Below are 23,208 nucleotides of genomic sequence, written 5' to 3'. Positions count from 1 at the left end.
CCTCTAGGAGACAGGAAGTCATACTCAGTAGTGCGCTGCAGCTGGCCCTTATCAGCCAACAAGGACTGACTGATAGAGTGTCAGAAATTCTGAGAGCCAGTTGTTCAACACAGTCATTGTTGAAAACTGTATATACTTATATACATAAATTATATTAAAAACACATGTAACACATGTATACTCATCACTTTCTAATCAGTTCATTACATTTTATTATTATTTGTTCTCGGAGCTTATTTGACTCTATTGCGTCTGTAGGATGAAAGCACTATATGATGGTGTCTCACTGTGCATGTCTTCCCAACCCTGAATTCAGTGACTACGTGGTGATAACTTGAAACCATCGTGGGAATATTTGTACCTCAGATATTGGCAAATGCTACAAATTAGAGGTTTTTTTCTCCCCTGAAGAGAGCTGGTTACACTACCGGTAGGTAACAAAAAACATTAGTTTCTTTCCCTTTAATGTATGTAAATATGTAAATCATGTATGGCACATAAAATGTGTTGGTGAAACAGGAGTCTTATTGTTCCTGTTAGTTTCTTTTTTGGCCTTGCCATGAGGCACATGGGATCTTAGTTCCTCAAAAGTGAAAGTGAAAGTGAAGTTGTGTCTGACTCTTTGGGACCCCATGGACTGTAGCCTGCTAGGCTCCTCCATCCATGGGATTTTCCAGGCAATCAAAGCCTCCCAATGGTGGAAGCATGGACTCTTAGAATTAGAAGGTGCCTTAGATATAATGTCACTCAATTCCCTTGGTAGACCAGAGGCAAAGTGGCCCACCAAAGTCATGACTAACTAAGGACAACCCCAAAGACTTGTCTCGTGTCTAATCTTGATGATTTCCAAGTTCTCTCTCCTTCCTTCCTTCAAAGCTAGGGGAACACCCCACCTCCAGGCTCTGTGACTAACTGGGACATTGAACAGGAGGAACTTAGGAGCCCCAGCTTGACATCTGGAGTTTAGCCTAAACCCCATTTACTCCTTGTCTAGCTCTGTCCTGTGCTCCAGTTTTGGTAACTCAGCTTGGCCCTTATTTTGGGGTCTCAGTTTACTCCTTGGATTCCTGCAGCTCTGTCAAGGGTATCTTACTTGTTCCCTCTGTTGGAGGGATCTTGAGCTTCTGTATTCTACAGTTAGGGCTCTGCCTTGTCCATGCCAGGCAACCTTCCTCTGTAAGGACAGTAAACCTGCCTGGAGCAGATCCTTGCTACTTGCTTTTACCCAACATGAGTGGATCTGATTGCCTTCACACCTGGATCCGCTGCTGCCAGACCTTTCCTTACGTCATTGGTGTTAACTCTCATCCTCTTCCACAAGATCAAGGACATGTGACCCGTGGTCACAATATTGCATACTCAGGTTACTAGTGCCCACATTTGGCCTGTGGGGCTGGGCTTCCTCCTCTAAGACCCTGTCTCTGTGAGCAAGTCTGCCTCTGGGTCATATACCCTTCTAGTCTGTTTTCCTGTAGCTGGCTGAACCAGGAGAGATCTGGTCACAAAATATGATAAAAGTATAACTGCAAAGGGAAATTGACTGTACCAGACATTAAACATACTATAAAGCCTCCATACCTAAAACAGTATGGTAGTGGCTTCTTGGAGAAGTGGGTCATTCCAGAATTGAGGCAAGGAAGATACAAGATGAACCCATAACATCTTGTGATCTTATTTAGTGGGAAACACCAGAGTCTTTTTCACTAAGATGAGGTACAGGGACATTTCTCCCAAACCAGCAAAACCACATGGTTCTCTTGCTCTATAAAGTATTCCAGATCAAAAGTCCACAAACCAAGGCCCAGAGATTAAATCTGACTGTCTGCCACCTGTTACTAATTGGAACACCTGAAGTTTAATTGGAACATAGTCACTCCCACTTGTTTCCTTATTGTTTATGACTGCTTTCCAGCAAAGTTGAGTACACACCGCCCCTTGTTTCCATGGATGCAGATGCATGGATACAGGCTGGGGTACAACTGGTCCATGCCATTTTATATAAGGGACTTGAGCATCCTTGAATTTTGGTCTCTGTGGGGATCCTGAAACCAGTTCCCTGAAGACACTGAAGGACGACTGTAGTGGCAACACAGAGACAATAGGGACCACACTGACTAAAATATTTGCTATCATTTACTATCCCCATCATAGAAAAAAATGTGCTGACACATGTTCTAGAACAGGGAATGGGAAGCAAAGCTTTCTCACTTTTTTTTTATGAAACAAGTTTGACACTGATACAAAAACCATTTAAAGATAGCACAAGGGAAGAATATTGAAGACAATCACTCATGAACACTGATGCAAAATACTAAGTATAATACAGCAAACAAAGTATTTCTCTGTAAGTTCATTGACATTGTTTTGAACCATTGTAATTTGGTTTAGTGCCACATACATCTATATTATCACTGCTGGTGGTGATTTGGGTGTTTTGAGGTCACTGTGCTTACTGTTGGGGATATGAACACAAACAAAGTCTAACTGATGCCTTCAATATGCTTATTGTCCATGGGGGAAATAAATACTGTAAATATTTTACTCAAAAGTGATGTTTATTTTTAGGGTATAAAGAGAGGTGTAGAAGTAATTAGCAGGCCAAGGGGTTCAAGGAGATTAGTTGCATTGTTGCACACTGCAGAGTGCACCACATGTCTATTTTGGCCATATGAAGCCTGGTTGGTGCACATCTACAATGAGCTGGAACCTTGGACTGTGCACTGCTCTGTTCCCCATGTCCAGCACTGAGTCTAGATTCTTGCTCACTCTCAGTTCAGTTCAGTCACTCAGTCATGTCCGACTCTTTGCGACCCCATGGACTGTGGCACACCAGGCCTCCCTGCCCATCACCAACTCCTGGAGCTTGTTCAAATTCATGTCCATCGAGTTGGTGATGGCTTCAAACCATCTCATTCTCTGTTGTCCCCTTCTCCTTCCACCTTCAATCTTTCCCAACATCAGGGCCTTTTCCAATGAATCATTTCCTTGCATCAGGTGGCCAAAATATTGTAGCTTCAGCTTCATCATCAGTCCTTCCAATGAACATTCAGGATTGATTTCCTTCAGGATTGACTGGTTTGATCTCCTTGCAGTCCAAGGGACTCGCAAGGGTCTTCTCCAACATCACAGTTCAAAAGCATTAATTTTTTGGCGCTCAGCTTTCTTTATGGTCCAACTCTCATATCCATACATGACTACTGGAAAAACTGTAGCTTTGACTAGATGGACCTTTGTCATAAAGTATCTCTGCTTTTTAATATGCTGTCTAGGTTTGTCATAGCTTTTCTTCCAAGGAGCAAGCATCTCTTAATTTTATGGCTGCAGTCACCACATGCAGTGATTTTAAAGCCCAAGAAAATAAAGTGTCTTTCTGTTTCCATTGTTTCCCCATCTATTTACCATGAAGTGATGGAACCAGATGACATGATTTTAGTTTTTTGACTGTTGAGTGTTAAGCCAGCTTTTTCATTCTCCTCTTTCACTTTCATCGAGAGGCTCTTTAATTCCTCTTCACTTTCTGCCATAAGGGTGCTGTCACCGGCATATCTGAGGTTATTGATATATTTTCCAGCTGGTGAAATAATGATTCCAGCTGGTGCTTCATCCAGCCTGGCATTTTGCGTGATGCACTCTGCATATAAGTTAAATAATCAAGGTGACAATAAACAGCTTTGACATATTTCTTTCCCAATTTGGATCCAGTCTGTTGTTCCATGTCTGGTTCTAACCGTTGCTTCTTGACCTACATACAGATTTCTCAGGAGGCAGGTAAGGTGGTCTGGTATTCCCATCTCTTTAAGAATTTTCCAGTTTGCTCTGATCCACATAGTCAAAGGCTTTAGCATAGTCCCAGTGAAGCAGAAGTAAATGTTTTTCTGGAATTCTTTTGCTTTTTCTATGATCCAACAGATGGTAATTTGATCTCTGATTCCTCTGCTTTTTCTAAATGCACCTTGAACATCTGGAAGCTCTCAGTTCACATACTGTTGAAGCCTAGCTTGGGGAATTTTGAACATTAATTTGCTGGTGTGTGAGATGAGTGCAATTGTGCGGTAGTTTGAACAGTCTTTGGCATTGCCTTTCTTTGGGATTGGAATGAAAACTGACCTTTTCCAGTCCTGTGGCCACTGCTGAGTTTTCCACATTTTGCTCACTGAAGATATAAATGCATTTCATTCTGCACTGTTGTGCTTCTTGGGTCCAGTTGAGCTTGGTACTCAACCACTATGGGCAGGTACTCTGCATCGTGCACTGTCAAGTTCTCTGTAGTCTGTACTGAACCTGCCCTTCGCTCCTTGGGGGTAGGTATCCTGTGTTGTGCACTGGTTCATCTCTTGTGCCAAGCAGTGAGCTGAAGATAACTGCTTTCCTTGTGCACTATTCACCACGCCCACTTGTGAGACTGACACGCAGCTCCTAGAGGGCAGGCATCTTGCATCAGGCATTTTCATGTTTCTGTGCCTGCCATGGACCTGAAATTGAGCCATGAAGGGTCAGCAAAGGTTACCCAGGTAAATGCAGAACCCAGGGGATTCTGGGTAAAGGAAGTAGCACGAAAAGGCAGGAATATACGTGTTGAGATGTGGATTTACACCTTTTATTCCTACTGCCTATTTTTTCCCTTCTGGTTTTTGGTCAGCCCCAGCAAACAGGTCATGGAGACACATTCCTGGCAACCTGCCAAGACCTATGCTTTCTGCTGGGCACTGTGGGTTTGGGGCCTCAGTCGCACTCGTGGTAGAATGTGCATCCTGCTAATTTGCAGTGAGAGGAGTCACACTCGAGCAGCTTTCTTGGAGATGACCTATTAGGCTCAAGAATAAGCAGAATGAGCAGCAACTTACTTGAATTCACATTTTCCTCTTATTCTGCCTGGAGAGAGTTTTGTTGTTGTTGTTATTGTATGGTTTTCTGATGAAAGATGTCTCGGGTGGGAAAATCTTCAGCAACTCTGAGAGTGTCAGAAACTTTCAAAGAGGAGGGAGGACATGCTTTGAAATCTGAGTTAAAACTCTTCTCTCTTCTGAATGCCCTTCACAGCCTCGGGTCTGGTCTTTTCGATTTGGGTTTTGGAGTTCTGTTATCTTTCAAGCTTAATTCCTCTTGGAGTGTGACCAACTTACTAGAGAAGCTACGTTTTTTCAAAAGGAATATTGAAACCAGAGCATTTCCATGGGAATATGGATTAGTGTTCCTGTACTTTTTCTCCCTGCTAGTATTTGCCCTGCTTGAAAGCGCATTCTCTTGCAGACCCGTGGATTCTGGTATTGTTTCTCAACCAAGTTGACAAGGACAAGCCAAGTGAACACACTAAAGGGACGCCCCATCCGTCCTGCTGATCATGTTATGCATGAGTTCACATCCAAATGTATGAGATTGTTGCCTCTCATAGTTCAAGGGACTTACCACCATTTTCTGTGATTTCAGGGGTACTGACAAAATATGTCAAAAAATAAGATATGCCAGAGTTTTTCAGGAACAGCAGTCTAATCTCATTCGAAGGTAATGTCACCAGGCTAACTGTGACTTCACCAGTATGAGGCTTGGAGCCAATGGCCTTCCTTGCACCCATCGTGACAGGCCCTCCACTAGATGAATGTATTTACGATTATCCATATGCGGTGGGTTCTGACTGGTATTGTGTGTCAGAAGGTATTTTCAGCAAATAATGAATGTTCAAGATTCTTAATATTTAAATAAATAAATTGTTACATTTTTTCCATTTGAAAAAAAATTTTTTTAATCATTTGCTGGGACCTTCAACAGATCAGGAGGGGTTGATAACAATACTTGCCCTAAAGTTGCTTACAATGAGAAGAAATGTTAAACAAGACACCATTTTCTTAATGCTACTGCATTTACTAAGACAATAATGTCAACACCTACATTTTAGAATAAAGAATTAATGGCTGCCCACCTGGGCTGCTTATCTGCAATATGGAGGGAAAGAATTGACATCAACATTTCTTTTGAGTCTCTGCCAGAATTACCTGTGGATACTAAAATATGCAGCCTGGAGGGTAGATGTTAACCATATTCCCATCATGCCCTGACAGGTGTAACTCTATTGACAGGTAAATATTCAGGTCAAGCCTTTTCATGTATTTACAGCTGCTGCCTCTCCACTTGCTGAACTATCCAAATTCATTCATGCATCAATGTATGTTCCTAAAAGATATGCCTGTGTCTATATCTGAGACAAACAACTGAGACACAATACTCAGCTGGACTCATAGAATGATAATTTCAATTTGCAGGCATGTCTACTATTAGAGTAGAAGTAAGTGGATCATATCATGGTCTGGTTATTTCATTTGGACATACAGAGCCGTCATCAAGTAATTAGCATTGACCATTCTTTAATTAATATCTAATAATGATCTCCTAAATATCTCAAAGCCAATAAGAGTGGGTTTTCTCCCACTCTATGACTAGAGTGACTTTATATACCTAGATTCCTGTTTTCTTTCCAGTGTCTTGGTGGCCCATGAACAGTCTACTGCTCTTTGAGGCCACTGTATTGTGTGCACATCCTCAGGCTAAGATGTGTTCACGTGCAAAAGAGGTAAGAGTCAAATACAATTAAAAACTACAACAATGAGCTCTACTTCTATATCACTAGTGAACTAAGCTGTTCACCTTTACTAACCTGGTTTACTGTGATGAAAGCGGCAATTAGTTTATTGTTTCAATCATTGTTTTTGAAATTCAAAATTTTAATTCATGCTAAATTGTGTAAAATGTAACAGTTTAATAGAGAAAATGTAAGGATCCTTGTTATTGAGAGACCAGGACTCATATAAACAGAAGTTGACATCTGCTGCCTCACTGTCAGATATTACGAAGTACAAGAGAGAGAGGTAATTTCAACTGTCAGGCAGGTACCTGGCATGAAAAGGCCTTTGCAGTGTATCAAGCTAGCCCTTGGTTCTTAGCGTTTGTATCTTAGAATCCATGGGAAGTATAATGGGCATTCAGGAGTTCAGTAAAAGTCTGCACTACGTTCACTGCTGGGGAACATGTCTGGATGTATGGTGGGTTGCACACCAGAGATCTTTTTGAATAAAGGACCTCAGAATTTCCTGGCAGAGATTCCATTCTAAGGGAAGTAAGAGACAGGCAGACAAGCTTAACCCAGTGGTAAAGTCTCCAACATCATAATGGAAGAATCATTTGTTCATTCAATCCACAAAGTTTTATTGAACACCTATCACAAGATTCTGAGTTTATCATAGTATCTGTTACCCAGATCTGGCTTCCACCCTAGTCTGGCCTTATGGAGAGAGTAGATTCTGAACACAGAGTGGAAAGGGATGCTTTTTTGATATCTCCATAGGATGACTTTGGAACTTTTTAAAAGGGAGTATAATGTAAGGTGAGACTGGATTCCTACTGACCGCCTGCCTCTTCCTCCACCATACCCATACATACATCACCATAGGTCTCTGGGGATGTGGAGGTGATAACAGTGCCAGCTGGGGAGCCACGGTGCCCAGCAGGGTCAGCAGTGGTGCTGGCAGTCAGCCACCCCTGACAGTGCCCTGTGGTGCTGGCTGGCTGTGTGTGAGCAGAGCTGAGGAGTTCTCCAGGACTCCTGAAAGCTCTGAGAACAAGTTGCAGGGGCTCGGGCCCACGGTGGCTATGAACCAGCCAAAGAGATGGAAAAAGAAGCAATTCCCCGTCAAGAATTGTTAAGCTCTTTCTCCAAATATTTCAAAGATATTGTCTGGAAGGAGAAATTAGAAAGATTAAGTAACTTTTTTGAGGACAATCACATAGTAACCAGTTTGACTGATTTCAACAAACTCCATCCAAATTAAGGGTCTGTGTGACTGGCCAGTCAGCTGGTCAGTCTGTGGGTATAAACACAGGTGACGCTCAGTGGGTTGGCTGGTCCTTTTGCAATCCTTCCCATGAGGTGGCTGCAAGTGTAAAAGGAAGCCTTGGGGTGTTCTATCGTGATGGATCTGGACCTTCACCTCAAAAACCTTTTATTTTCAGTGATGTTTCCCAGAGAGACTTCAACAATTCCATGCTCTCAGAGCTTGGGTGTGTGTACTTACTAATTTCAAACAATTTAATGTTAGTACCTCAAACACAATTGATGCAGATAATAATACCAAGTACACACATTGTTCTTAAATTTAAGTTTAAAGACAGTGAAAAATAACTCAGAATCTAGTGATAGGTGTTCAGTTAACTTTTGTGGATTGAATGAATCACTCTTTCATTATTAATATAATGTTATTATATAATTATTTTCATCACTAATATTAATTTTTACTGTGCTCTCAGAAAAACCTGACACAATTCCAAGGTGGAAGACTTGTGATAATCAAGCTGAAAAGTAATGTGATAATCACATGAGGATGAGACACGGTTATACAGTTGTCAAGAACCACATACATGCACACACACACACACACACACAGGTGTCTATGTGCACAAGTACAAAATGGTGTCCGGTATAATATTCCCCATGTGAGCACCTTCAATATCCTTGAATTAACAAGATAAATAGACATCTTTTTTGATGTTGAAACTTATACTATATGTAGTGATACTTTAATTAGGCTGTGTTCTTTTATGAAAATATTTGTTTTCAGATTGGCCAATGTGCTTTTGAAATACTAATGTACTGAATTTTCCTTTCTTTACATGTATTCACTTTGACTGGACTGTGACACCTTTGAAATGTAATTTTTTAAAGGCAGAAAATTTGACAGGTAATCATTAACAAAAGAATGGTTTTAATTATCCCCATAATGAACCGTTATCACTAGCTTCTTTCAACCGCTTAGAACTACAAATATGTCCATACATATTACATGTGTAATAAATGTGTGTACATTTTCATTTTAAAGCTAATTCATATTTTTATACAGACTCAATACACGTTACTATTCAAAGTTGATTAAGTACAAGGGGGTTGAAATGCAGCCAAAAAGACAAGATTAGAAAGAGATTAGAAACAAATTTTAATTAGAAAATTGCTACCACAAATCTTTTTAGGAAGTAGGCAGACATAATTAATAAATAGAACCATGTAGAGACTTTTCTTGACAAGTGGCCCTGGGCTGGAACCCTGGAGGGCTGTATTCTAGTCACACCTCTAACTGGCTTTCCTGGTGACCTTTAGTAATTGATAGATCTTTCAGAAGCTAGGAACATATGAGGTGATCAATAAATGCCTCTGAATTTCATTAAGGTCAGGAGAAAGAATCTCAGCTCTTTGTTTTACCCACAAGAGAATTTTCAAGGTTGTTTGGAGGAGATCTTGGGACCAATCTAAAATGAGGTTCCTTGGGACTTCCTTAGTGGTCCAGTGGTTAAGAATCTGCTTTTCAATGCTGAGGACTCGGCATCAATCGTTGGTCAGGGAACTAAGGTTCCACAAGCCGTGGGGGCAACAAACCTTGTGAGCGTCAATTACTGAGTCTGCACGCCGCAGGAATGTGCTGCAACTAACTAAAGGAAAAAAAGAAGGCTCCTGGCTCTGATCTTTGGAAACTTCAGATATTCTGGATCCAGGGTAGATTTTATGGACTTGTAAGAAGATCAAAATGTTTTCTCTTTTCAGTGTGAACCCCACAATGTTAAAGAGATTTTTAAATGTCACATAATCTAAATCTTGCTGTAAGCTTATCTGCAATTTACCATTAAATTGTTTCTTACCTGATGGGCTTCGGTGGAGGTGTCTCAGAAGCAATGAGACTTGCTCTGTGTTTCTAGGACCATGGAATTGTCTCCTTGAGGGTCCCCCTGCCTGCATTCACTTTTGGGAATTTTGGGGGGTCCTATGCTTCAGGACTTCTGCTTGCTCCGCTTGGACGAAATGCCCTTGGTGACTGTCGGCTATTGCCCTTGTGATGTCAGAGGAGCATAAGCTGGTCAAACACTCCAGCATTTGGTGAGCACTCTGTTTCCCCTGATTTCCTGCATTCATTTCCTAAGGCTACTATAACAACTTACCCACAAACCTAGTGGCTTAAAACAACAAAAACATATTCTCTCACATTTCTGTCATAGCAAAGTCCAGCATAAGTTTCCCTGGGCTAAAATTAAGATGTTGCCATGGCTATGTCTTCTTCTGGAGGCTCCATGGGAAACTCCTTCCTTGCCTTTTCCAGCTTCTTCAAGCTACCTATATCCCTTGGCTTATGGCTGCCTCCCTCCACCTTCAAAGCCAGCAGTGCAGGTCTCTCTGAAGGTCCCCAAAATCTAAACCCATTTTTCCATTATCAGCATTTCTCCAACTGTCCTCTTCTCTCTCTCTTTTACCTTTAAGGACCCCATGGTTACACTGGGCCCATCCCCATCTCAAAATCCTTTGCTTCATTACATCTACGAAGTCCCTTTTGCCAAATAAGGTAACATTTTCACAGATTTCTGAGATGACGATGTATTAATATGTATCTTTGGAAGGAGGGCATTATTCTGACAGCCATCCTTCTTATTATCATTATGTTTCTTTAGGAATGGAGGAAGATAGATTTGTCTAGTGAATTGCTACTATAATTGTTTTAATTTTCATCATGGCAGGATCATGGTTGAGAGGTGTGGTCTGTATTTGCAGAAATGGCCACAATCATTTCCTTTCCTACAGCCATGCTTTTGTGGCATCCCCTCCCACACTGACTCATGGTTTGGCCACGTGACATGGTTTAGGCAATGAGAAATAACAAACAGGATGTAGACAAATGCTTGAAAAATGCTTGCATCCTGGGATTTACCCTCTCTTGCTATTCTTTAAATAGCTCTCTGACTATCATGAAGATGGCCAAGTGAATCTATTGAGTGATGAGATGCATGTGACCCAGGAACCTTCGTCATCAAGCCAATAGCTAGCAGTGGCAAGTAGCACCAATCAATCAGCAGCACAAGCCACCAGCATTTAAGAGAGATCACCTTAGACCATCCAGTCACCAGCTGAGCTGCCAGAAACCACAGGTTCATGAGGAAGGCCAGCAGTGTGGAGTTAAACTGGACCAGACCAGGACTGCCCAGATAAGCAATAGAATTGTGAGCTAATTAGGATGTTTTGGAGGTGGTCTGTTAGGTAATAGAAGTTAATTAATGAATGAAGTGAAGTGTGAAGTGAAGTTGCTCAGTCATGTCTGACTCTTTGTGACCCAATGGACTGTATGTAGCCCACCAGGCTCCTCCATCCATGGAATTCTCTAGGCAAGAGTACTGGAGTGGGTTGCCATTTCCTTCTCCAGGGGATCTTCCTGACCCAGGGATTGAACCCAGGTCTCCCGCATTGTGGGCAGACGCTTTACCGTCTGAGCCACCAGGGTAAAAGCAAGACAAAACCAAGAACAAGGTTGAATTGAAAGCAAATTCAGCTGCTAGAGAACTGTGGTGAAGCCTATCCCTTAAAGACAAATCACAGATATAGAACTTTTGGGAGAGATCCTACCCACAGAGACAGCTGAGCACATTGAGTCTAACCCCCTCCTTCCTTTCCACCTTCATGCCCTCAGCTCTGTTTCAATCACCGGCAAACACCCAGCTCCAATAATCATTTTCATCTGATGGTACGATGTTATCCTCAAAGAGTTTAACCATCCCCTAATCTGATGCTCCTGTTTTATTTAATAGAAAGCTCAGGCCCAAATTGATGAATTGACTTGCCTGTTTCACTTACATTTAGCTTATATTATTACCTTTATTTTCAATGAAACAAAGATAGTTCCTGAACACTTCTGAAAATGCACCAGTGTCCTACTTGCGGGAGAATGTTGTGTTCTGTTTTCTTCTCCTTCCTGCATCTCCTGACGGATGTGTGACCCTAGAGCCAGAAGCTCGGTGGCAGGGAAAGAGTATGACTCTTCCGTGGTCAGCAGATCCAGGGAGACCTGTCTTTGAAAGAACACCTTTGCCTCAGTCCTGGAAAAAAGGAGCCAGAGATGAAGGATGCCATCAGCATGGCCTTACCAAAGAAACAGACAGTTTTGCTAGTTGGTCTTAAAGATTGTTCCCTGGTGCCATTAAAGGAAAGGTAATGCAAAGCAAAGTTGTGTGCCTTTAGAAGGGCTGAAAGTGAGCTAGCTCTTTGAAAGGATGTTACCAATCTTCTGGGAGTGACTCACCTTCTTGGTGGACTGTTTTTAAGAAGGGATGACATGTATGTTTAGAAACAGTAAACTCTTTCACCAACAGCTCCCCAAGACCTGGTAGACTGATATGGTTTGCAACTTCAGAAGTGATGGAACTAGCCTGATAAAGTACCAAGCACACGGCTGCCTCCTTGATATGACTGAAAGGCTATTGCTTTTCGACTGAGCTGCCTTTAAATAACAGACACTTGTTCTTGGAATACCAATCAAGTGCTTTCTATGGCAAATGCATATTGCTCTCAGTTCAGTTCTGCCTTTTCTCTGCCCCAATCCACTTCTAATCATCATGAAATAGCACTTTTATTACTTAAAGCTACGATAAAATGTAATTGGAAAGAAATCTTTAAAAGAATAAAACATAAGGAAATTGTTTTTGTAAGATGTGTCATAAGGCGCTTTTATTAGGAACTTAACAAATGATTTTTTTTTTTTTGGTGTAAATTTCATCCTTGCACTAGCTGTAAAAGAAAGGCTTGTTATAAAAATTGATAAACAGATTCTAGGAGGCCTGAGTAACCTACAGTACTTAAAGAGACCAGTACTTTGAAATACTTGGAAATAACACCAAGTCAGGAAAAAATATGCCAGTTGAGAGGCTTTTATTTGTAAATCAAGTGCAATTAGATATTTATTTATCAATGCATCGTTAGTATAGTTTGGCACTTTGGGAAAGTGCCATGAATTTGCTTTAAAATATTCTGTATTTTCACCTTGCTAGCCCAAATTGCTAAGATTTCTGCTGTATTTAGTTATTTTTAGGGAAAATGTTCTCAGCAAAGTTTTCTTTTTTGCTTAAGACTGTAGTCTGTTCTCCTAAGGAGAAAATGGCTGCTGAGTATGCAAAGAGTACACAAGAATTCAGCAGGAAGACACTATTTATGATCATTTGAAATTCTCCATCCCTGGAAAATTCTCAAATTAGGCTTATGAAAGCAATCCAATTTAGTAGGCTGCTAATTGGACAGAGCACAATCTTACTGGCAGGGTTGGAAGCTGGGCTGTACTTGTCCTAGGTTCTTACCTTCCCTTAGGAGCATCCCAGGAGTCCTCCACTGGTCCTCCAGGAGGGCCCTCATTCTAAAGGCAGGACCCCAAGCAGTGCTCTCATGAGGCTCCATCAGCTTTAGCATTCTGGCAAACTGGTCCATCACCATAAAAGGTACCCAGTCTAAGATCAGAGGGGATTATGATGGGTTTACATGCTTTTGTTTAGCTAAAGACCCTGATGTCATAGATTTTTCTCTATACTACAGTGCAATGAGTAGAAAAAAATTAGTGCCTTCATCAGCTGAAGGGTTTTGTAAGATGATTTTCAGGAATTTGATGTCTGTCTAAGGGTTTGAATGTCTCTTTTTCTCTCTGTTCTCTGGTTTCTCTCATCCCCTGGGGACTCTTATTCCTGTTTGTACAAGTATAATTGGAATTCCCTGGCTTCCAAAATGATGTAGTTTTAACTTTATAATCCAGCAGAGACTTCACCATTGTTTAAACAGTTTTTATTTTTTTCTCTCTCTCTTTGCAGCTTGAATTGTTTTATAAAACGGTATGGTGCCACCAAGCCTCCAGAAGAAATGCAAAGTTGTCATAATATAAAAGGAATAACTTATTAAAGAGAATCCTAGTGGATCTATTGTAATGAGCTGTAGATGTCCTGAGAGGTTGGTTGCCAGTTTGATGACAACAGGAAACATTTTCTTAAACATGGAGGTTTGAAGCTTCTAGTGGAAATGTGCTCTTAAGTCATGGGATTTTTATTTCTACCTAGTTCAATCAGCAGTGGCTCTGGCTGTTTCTCTTTTTCTTTTTTTTTTCACTGAAATGAAACCTGCCTCTAAAAACATCCTTCTAGGTCAAGATCTCTGTGAGGAGGCTCCCAGGTTTAAAACAATTCTCAGTTATTTAACAATTGGAAATTGCAGCACTTTTTTTCCTGTGTGTAATGATGAAATACTTGCTTCCTGAGCTAAAAACAACAAATTATAAATGTCAGCACAAGTCAAATAGAATCTTATAATCCACTCTGATATACACTGTCAGTAGCAGGAGCAAAGTTGAGGACAGATTTGGACTATAAAAGATTGTCACTGAAAAATTTCTATTCATTACTTTAAAAAATTTCTGTGAGTTCAGGAAAAGAGTGCCATTTTCTGATTTTACTGGTGGAACACCTAGACTGAGGTTTTGAAACATCAGTGTTCCAGTGGGGCATATTTTGACATACTGGTATAAAATTGTATGAACTATACAGTGCTCTGGGAAGAGTGATAATAAAATTAATGATAATGTGTGATTATGTTCTTGAGTGTGGTATTAACACAGTTTATTCTGATGGTTAGCTGGGAGGTGAGGCATAGGGAAATCTGATGCTATGTTCCTTATATTTGATTTCATTCGCCCCTTCAAGGAGAGTGACTGACATTCAGACACAAGACTCTCTTTTCAGAGTCACTGCTCAGTGAGTGAGAAGCTGGCCTGTCAGTGTGTGCTGGTGTCATGCTGATTTCATGCTGAGAAAACAACATCACTGCTAATTGAAACAGCAGAGATGATTACCAAGGCTGTAGCTTTAGAAGCAATAGATACCAACACTGAAGGGGAAAGGGCTATTTATTTAGAAAAGTTCACCATCAAATTACTGGACAGGATGAACAATTCATGGAGCAAATCAACACTTAGTACAATCAGAAAGGAATCCATTGTAATTTACTAGGCACTGTCAATGTGAACAAAACTCCTTCAAATATCTTCCACTGGATAAGCAACCAAGACTGTGAAAAATCCATCTCTTTCTCTCTCTTTTTTTTTGAGGGGGTGTTGATACCTCTTTCCAAGATTTTCTGCATTATATTTAAGCATAATACAGGGTATCTGATGTTAGCAAGCACCCAATTTAGCGTTAACTTCTCTGGGTAGAAATTGGAGCCATATGTTTCTGTTAGTAATAGCAACACTATGTAATTTGATCATTTTTGAGCAGGCTGATGTTGTTTTATCTCAAAGAGGGAGTTCTGAGAGTTCGTATTTATTTTTGAAGCTTTGGCAGCTTACAGTATAGAGGTTACACAAATTTACTAATCTTATTTATTTCTCTATTGGTCTGACTGGGTTCAAATGAAATTGTGATTCCTCTATGCTTTGACTATGTTAAAGTATTTCTTGTCTGTCTCCCGTCACCAGAAGCAACTTTTTAATGGTTAAAAGTTGTAGTAGAGAAGCACTAGTGCCCTTTGACGTGGCTTTTATACCAGATTTCTGGATGGTTGAGATATTTTCTAAAATATAGTCAACCTTACTTCATTACTCCATTGTCACAGGGTACAGAAACTCAATGGAGAAGGGCATCTTTCCAGGGCTCTTGTGTGTACATAAACAGCTTTGACTTTGGGAGCCAGCAACAGACACGTAAGACAAATGAGTAAAAAAAATTGCACATAGAGTAATTTTAATCCATTCCATTTTTTAAATACCACAATAAATTTAATTTTCACAATAAATTAAATAGCCATATTCAGTTTACAAAATAGAATTACTTAGTGTGAAAGCAGTATTTACAACTATATACATTATGTACATGACATTTCTCTTTGTTGACATAGAACATGGAAGCAAAAGGACTCCACTTTCCGACGTGTGATTGACATGCTACAAGTGACACCATGGTCCATACGAGAAAACAATAGTGCAAAATCACCACAGGAACTTTGGAATGATGTCAATTTTATGAGATAAGATTCTTTTAAATAATAAGAAAATAGTATTTTCTGTTTTCATGGCATCAATTCAGCAACTGAATTAAAGAGTCAGCTTTCCCTTAGAAAAGTATGCATAACTGAATCCTCTACTTCCTGAAACTTCACAGCCATTGGTACATTTTCACATGTTCATCTTTTGGCTTAAATCTATGAAAATGGCAGGCGACAAATCCTGACTCGAAGGAAGACTAACTCTTTGAGAATAGCTGAAGTCACTTTTTCCCAGTACCACCGCCTCTTCTTTTTGTAAATAGCATAAAAGATGCAACTATGTAGACCGCAAATTGGTGTTTTTTTTGTTTTTTGTAAATTTTAAGTAGAAAAAGAGCTGATCTTATATTTGGTCACACATTGCGTATGTACAAGTATACGTGGAAAAATGACGTGGACAGTTGTGTCTAGGAAAAGTGCATATTTTAATCTAGAAGAGACATTGTCTGTCTCCAGGCACAACACACAGTGTTGTATGACTTATTATTTTAGGGCCAGTTCAATGTCCTCCCAGTGATCTGGTAAAATTTTTGATTGAAAGGGTGAAAGAATTTGCGCAATTTGGTAATGACAGAGGGGTCCACCTCTGGATGAATGCGCCCCTTGCTGCCCGCCAGGCACTTGTTAAAGATAATGTTAAATCGCAAGCAGTAAAACCCTCTGGTAGCATTGAAGTACAAATTGTATTGACTTATCCTTGGGGGAAGATTTAGGAACTTCTCCACGAGTTGAAGTTCTGGTAGGGGTTCCGTGATGAGGCGATCTCCATCAACAATGTGGAATTGCTCAATAGGAAAGTACTTCAACCACCTTTCCAGATGTTTGGTGTAGATGCTGGTTCTTACTGCCTTGTATTTTGTGTTCACTTCGCAGGTATTAGGGTCTATGGCCAGCTTCTCAAACTTGTAATAAGTTTTATTCTTCCTCTCCTTCCCCTCTAGCACCTGAGTGTAATCAGAAATAGCTCTTGTGGTTGGCTCCCTGACAATGATCAACAACTTGATGGATGAGTTCATTTTGTAAATCCTTTCCGGAACCTCCTCTGTGATAAAATATGCTGGACTCTTTTCAATTGTGATTTGCTGAGAGTAGGAAAAAGGCATCTTTTTCCTATACCACTCAATGCCCTTGGCATAATTTTCATCATTGTCAAAAAAGTGGATTTCTTGAGAGGCTTTGACCACTGCTGGATGGAGGTTCAGCATCTCAAGCAGGGCCCTGGTGCCTCCTTTCCTCACTCCGATGATAATGGCCTTGGGAAGTTGCTGGACCAGGTCATGAAGGTGTACCTGCTCCTTGGAAGAGTTGCCCTTCCGGAACTCGTGCAGCAGGCCACGCTTAAACTGCAGGGCGCGCAGGGGAAATTCAGCCTGACCACGGGCTCCGAATCGGCCTTCGATGGGACAGATGGGTTGTAGCCTGTAAGCAACAGAGAGACACTCTAAGGAGCTCATTGCAACTAACTTCTCATTTCTCTGGTTCCTGCAAAAAGAAAACCACTGTTCCCTGCCTGCTGCAATCTACAATCAACATATGTTTGGGAAATTTTACTTTAAGCAACCCTGTATTAAATGGAGCACACATAATTGATGGGATATTTTTACTAGTGCTTCTTAAAATTTTTATTCACCAAGCACTTAATTGACTATAGCATGTACTGACATTCACAGTACAGGACAGACAAGTGACACCAACCATACTAATAGCCTTTTAACAGCTCACCAGTTAATATCATTTAGAAAATATGAAAGAAGGAAGATTAGAATCTTCAGCTGGGAGGCTAAAGGGCAGCTAGGAGGCCACGTCCCGTGGGTTTCATGTTGTATTATTTTATTACAGCTCAGCTGCACTCATATAACTCTGAAAATCTTTGAGATAGAATCTGAAAAGAGGTCCCAGTTTCTGCCCTTGACTATTTGCGTCATCAACCTGCAAAATTCCAATCTTGGCACTTGCTGAGCTTTTCATTCTATGAGAATTTCTGCCTTTGGCCCTGGGGACAGCTAGCGGAGTACATATTTCTTCTGCCTCTCTTTCTCTTTCTATCTAAAAAGGTCAGGCTTATGTTTTTACTTTGCTGAATGTAGGAGCAAGTCCAATGCAATCAGCAAGTGCTGTATATCACCTATCACACCTGGGACCAGAAATCAACAAGACCTTGGCAGCCCCAGAAACCTGAGGTCCTCATTGCCAAGTGCACTTAAATCAGGGACTCAAATCTGTGAAGGAAGGAAGGCATTGGGTGGAGCCAGAAAAGAGGATTTCCATTGCAACTTTATCCTAAGCAAGGAACAGACACTGCTGCTTTTTTCCAGAGAGAAAGGTGTGGCAACAATCACAATGATTAGACTGGAGTGGCTATTTAATTTGGCGTGGCCAATTTATATGGTATACATATGGGTATAGTCTAGAATTGAACTGAAATTCATTATAATTTTCCTGAGTTTACTTGGGAAGGCATTTTCACTTTCTTGTTAAAGGCTATAATATTAGTCAAAACGGCTGTTAAACCAATTCCTCCAACTGAAGCTTCTTGTTACCCTAATAATTTGGAGTTGATGTCCTCCTCTCTGTAGGGCAATGAGGCTGTCTCTTGCTTTTCCCAAGAGACCCCATTGAATCTTTTTTAATTTTCTGTAATGTTTACAATTAAAAGGAGAAGGGAGAAACCTCAAGGTTACACCAAGGCATTCTGCAGAACTGAGGGGAAGGGGCTTCACCTGTGCTGTTTAAGCAGCTCTCTGTTTTAATGCTTATGAACATATTTTATTTTTCAGTGAGTTTTTAAATGATTTTTTTAAAAAAACTTTTGCTCACTGTGTGAAGCATGAACATATAGCACACTATTAAAATATGGTTTATTAGTTAATGTTTTAGAGAAAATGAATTTTGTTTTTACGGATTTGTTAATAGGATTGATGTGTTAGAGCTCTAAGTGGAAGATATAAAAGTAGCAATACATATATACTCAAAGTATGTTTTTAATTGTGACATTGATTGGGATGTCACAAATTCATCTTTTAGGTCTTGCTGGGCTCTAGTTGAGAATTAAACCCAAATTCCTTAAGCCATCCATTGAATGTAATAGACAGACTTTTCTCCTAGGCATCTTGAATGATGCTGTCCTTGGAAGAAGTAAGGAAATGGTCAATCAAATGTTTTCCTGCAGGACTTGATTCTCTCACAGAACCCAGGTTGAGAGAGGCTGAAACACTCTTTGCCTTGTTTGAGCTGGAAAGAAATTTCCCTACATCTAGAAAAGGCCATTTTCCTTCTTTCCTTTATTTACCTTTCACCATGGGAGCTCACTCCCCACGGAACAATTGCTTTTTGGATTTCCTTATTCAAGATAAGAGAAAATATCATATTATTTCTAATTCCTAGAGAGCAGGCATGGACCCCAGACTGAATAATAAGAAATTTTAGGAGTGGAAAGGACAGGAGAAGTAACTGAGCTCAGCCTCCTACCAAGAGAGCAGGCTCTTCGGTTTCTAAAGGACAAGCTTGTGTCAATCTGTGCCAACTTCTGCTCAGACTCTCAAGTGAGAGGTTTTGAGGAGCAAAGCAATCCAAGTCCTTATAAAAGCTACCCCATTAGAGACTAGAGACCAGGTTAAAAACGGAAAGTTATCAACTAATTAACTAACGTGCTAATGATCATTAGATCAATTATTCAAATTAAATGATTAGAAAAAAATTAAAATATTAGGAAGAACTTGATATGAAAGTTCCATTATGGACACAGGACAGTGGGACTACATCAAAGCTTTTCACTAACAACAAGCACTACTTTAGGGAACCACTTGGAGTCAGGGATAAGCTCTGGGCTATATTGTTTCCCATGGTTAGCAACTAGTGAATAGGAAGTTTACTCAGGAATTTTGAATTGAAAAGCATCAAAGGGCTCATTTTATCTATCAAAATTAACACTGGCTGAAGGAAAAAACCATTATATTACTTGTTAAATATTTGTGTGATAAGATGTATAGAGAAGAAAAATTGTAAAGAAGATATTTTTATTTTAGTGTGTGGCTGCACTTTCATAGGGCTTCCCTTGTAGCTCAGCTGGTAAAGAATCTGCCTGAAATGTGGGAGATTTGGGTTCAATACCTGGTTGGGAAGATCCCCTGGAGAAGGGAAAGGATACCCACTCCAGTTTTCTGGCCTAGAGAAGTCCATGGGGTCGCAAAGAGTTGGACACGAAATGGGAATTGAATTGTCTTTTAAGTGCAAGAATTAATTTTAAAGGGCAAAGGAGGAAGCTTCCCATTTCAGAAATTAACTTCTGCATCCTTTCCAATCATTCCAGAAATGGGACAACCCAGAAGCATTCAATGTGAAGCTAGCTGACATTGCTGGGACTTCCGCAGGTCTAGTGCCTTTCAATGCTGGCTTAGTTAGAGCCACACCCTAGCTCTGTAAATTTCCTCTCCATGGATTTTCCATTGCTTTCTGGGAATTATTCTGAGTGACAGCCTCCTTGTCTGGTATGTTCAGTTCCTAGAAACCAGAGCTAATTAACATAGTTAAAACTCCCCAAGCCTGCAGCCATCTTTCCAGGGCAATGGATTCCAAATTTGATGAGCTCCTTTACAGGCTCATACATGATTTTAACTCTCTTGGTAGCACATTAATTGTCCACTTATAAATTTCAAAATGTAGATGCATAAATACATCATTACTATTTGGCTATGGCTAGAGGTCAACAACCAGATGCACACAGAGCTCTAGTAAATGACATTTTTACTGTACATTGCTTTATTCCTTCTCTGAAAACAAACTTCAACACACACAGAATACAAATGAATCTTGACAAACACCTTAGTTTGAGCAACTTGGATCTCTTTCTTTGAAAGGCTCAATAAATCAAAATCAATGCTGCAGAAAAATGTTTCTTGGCAATGCTGAGAGAGGAAAACAAATGGATAGATTTAAAATTATGTCCTAAGGAAGTTTAAATCAAGAGACATGGAAAATCACATGGGCATGAGTATGTGTTTAATCACCTACCTATCCAAGCTCCCAACTCTGGCGACTAGATACAGGAGACTTCCAACGGCAAGGCTTCCCAGCACCAGGAGCTTCTGTCTCAGCCACGCCTGCTGTTTGAATAGCATGGCCCTCCATCAACCTTCAGGACTCCTGTAGCCTGAGAGACGGGGATAGAAGGAGACGCATCAGAAGTCATCTCTTACTGGCTCTGTTGACTGTCACAAAGCCATGCAGGGGTGGGAATACAGGGATTAAGTGATGTCACACAAAGAACATCAATGCCGCATCAACCTTAACAATGTTCATGGCACAACAGGTATTTGGCAAAACTTACTTTCCTTCTCTTGGAACATGGTTTAAGATCAAAACTAAATGAGACACAAGATACTAACTAGAAGGACTTGTTAGGCAATTGTCAAAGTAAATTAAAATGCAAAAGTCATTTTAAATATATATATATATGTATAGTTGTTGTTAATCATTCAAAAATACTGATAAAGTGAGCAACTGAGCAACCTGAGGTTGAGCAGCAGGGCAACCAGGAAACTGAAGGTTCTATTTTGGTATAGGGGGATGAATATAGAAATAGGCATCCTCTCTCAGTAAGTTATTGTTTGGGGTATAACAATGCCATGCTTTACTGACATGTTTTTTGCTTTGTTTTAGTTGTGAATGGAGGAAGGAGGAGAGATCAAGGCTCTGTCTTGGGACTTCCCTGGCAGTCCAGTCAGGACTCTGTGCTTTCAGGGCAAGGGGTGTGGGTTTGATCTCTGGTTGGGAAACTGGGACCCCACAGGTTGAGTGATACAGCCAAAATTTAAAAAAAAAATAATTTTTCTTAAAGCTATGTCTTTACTTACTGAGGTTATCAGTGGGAACTGTCAGGCCTTCAAATGTATGGGGACAGTGGCTCCAAGTAACTTGATGTTTCCCTTCATTGCCTCTGCCCAGACCTGGGTTGGAGTGGCAGATTCTAAAATCATGCTCAGACTAGAAGCCCCTGCTACGTGACCCCCTCATGGCTCTCAATGAATTTAAATATGGTCGGTCTTATAGGTCTTGCTCTAACACCAAGACAGGAGCTTACATGGAAGCTTTGTTTTCTTTTATCTGAAATAGGGCTAGCTGAGGAGAGTAAGGCTTTATCAGTGCTGTTATTAAATTTTGGGAAAATTCAAGCTTCCAATTCAGGCTTTCTTATTAAAAATAAATCCAATTCCCTTTTCAAGATAAGACTGTTCGCTTCTCAATGAAACTCAAAATAGCAACCCCAGAAGAGGGACTACAGCAATGTCATGGTGAAAAACTGTTTTGCTGCAATAGCCTCTCTGTATTTGCTAAGTGAAGATTTTCTCTGTGCAAAAAGATTATACCTGGATTGACTGCTTGATTTATTTATTCATCAAGAAATACTGAGCCCTGATAGCCTTTCCAGCTTTTCTACCAGGTTTATGGGGAATTCCAAAAAAGATCTTGAATGAGTCTTAGCCCTTGGAAAATTAGTAATGTGATTCAGGAATCATGAAACACTTATTCACAATAATGTATGAATAAATGTGGGGGAAAATGGAAGGAATGTTCAGGTATGTGCCTTTGAGGAAGTGCATGAGTTGGCGAGGAGGCTGTAGGCGGGCATCCCAAAAGGGAGAGGGAAAAGAAGCATTCATCCAACACACAGTCACAAATATTTATTGGAAACAACTTATGTGCTACGTTCTGCCCTGGGCGCCCCGGAGGCAGTGCCAACAGAGGAGGCGACAGTCTAGTGGAGAAGAGAGAAACAACACCAGTAAATGTAGGAGTTGCATGCACCTTCAGATTGTGATAACAGAAGGAAAGTCAAAGCACAGTGAGAAAGAACAATAGGGGGAAGCTACTTCAGTCCTTCCTGAAGAAGGGGCTTGGCTTAGACCTGAAGCACGAAGACAGAGGAGGGCAAGAAGGTGGGCTCAGTCAGAGGACCCAGAGCACACTGTGGAGGGAAAATGGGTGGCTAGTTTGAGAAGGGAAGGAAGGTTGGTGTGGCTCGACACAGGAACTGAGAGGGCAGGAGAAAGGGCTGAGAGCAAAAGGGAAGAGGAGGTGTTCAGAAGGGTCTTTGCAGGGTCTGGGTGAGCTCAGGGTTCTGGCTGTGCCTGGCCTGCCTTGTGTGTTGGTCAAATGGGGAAGAAAAGGGGACAAGTAGATGAGGTTTGATGAGACCTGCTATGTGACAAGAATATCGTCCAGGTGGTATTTCAGGAAATTGTCAGAAAAATCCTATGAGGCAGATACAGCTATTTCCATTTCATAAACAGGAGAAGGGAAGCACAGACAATTTTCTGTAACTTGCCTGTGATCACACAACTGAC

General features: G+C 40.7%; 1 protein-coding gene across 1 annotated transcript; it reads right to left on the bottom strand.

Annotated features, from left to right (window-relative positions):
* Positions 1 to 16,353: 16,353 nt before the first annotated feature.
* On the bottom strand, positions 16,354 to 20,982 carry HS3ST5 (heparan sulfate-glucosamine 3-sulfotransferase 5). Its single transcript, XM_068985501.1, has 2 exons — positions 20,876 to 20,982; positions 16,354 to 17,284 (listed from the first exon to the last, which is right to left on the bottom strand). Exons 1-2 carry the CDS (start codon positions 20,980 to 20,982, stop codon positions 16,354 to 16,356), a joined length of 1,038 nt encoding a protein of 345 aa, XP_068841602.1.
* Between the last annotated feature and the right edge of the window lie 2,226 nt (positions 20,983 to 23,208).

Source organism: Capricornis sumatraensis, chromosome 13 (assembly GCF_032405125.1).
Source record: "Capricornis sumatraensis isolate serow.1 chromosome 13, serow.2, whole genome shotgun sequence".
NCBI classification, from domain to species: Eukaryota; Metazoa; Chordata; class Mammalia; order Artiodactyla; family Bovidae; genus Capricornis; species Capricornis sumatraensis.
This window is presented reverse-complemented; position numbering and strand designations above follow the sequence as displayed.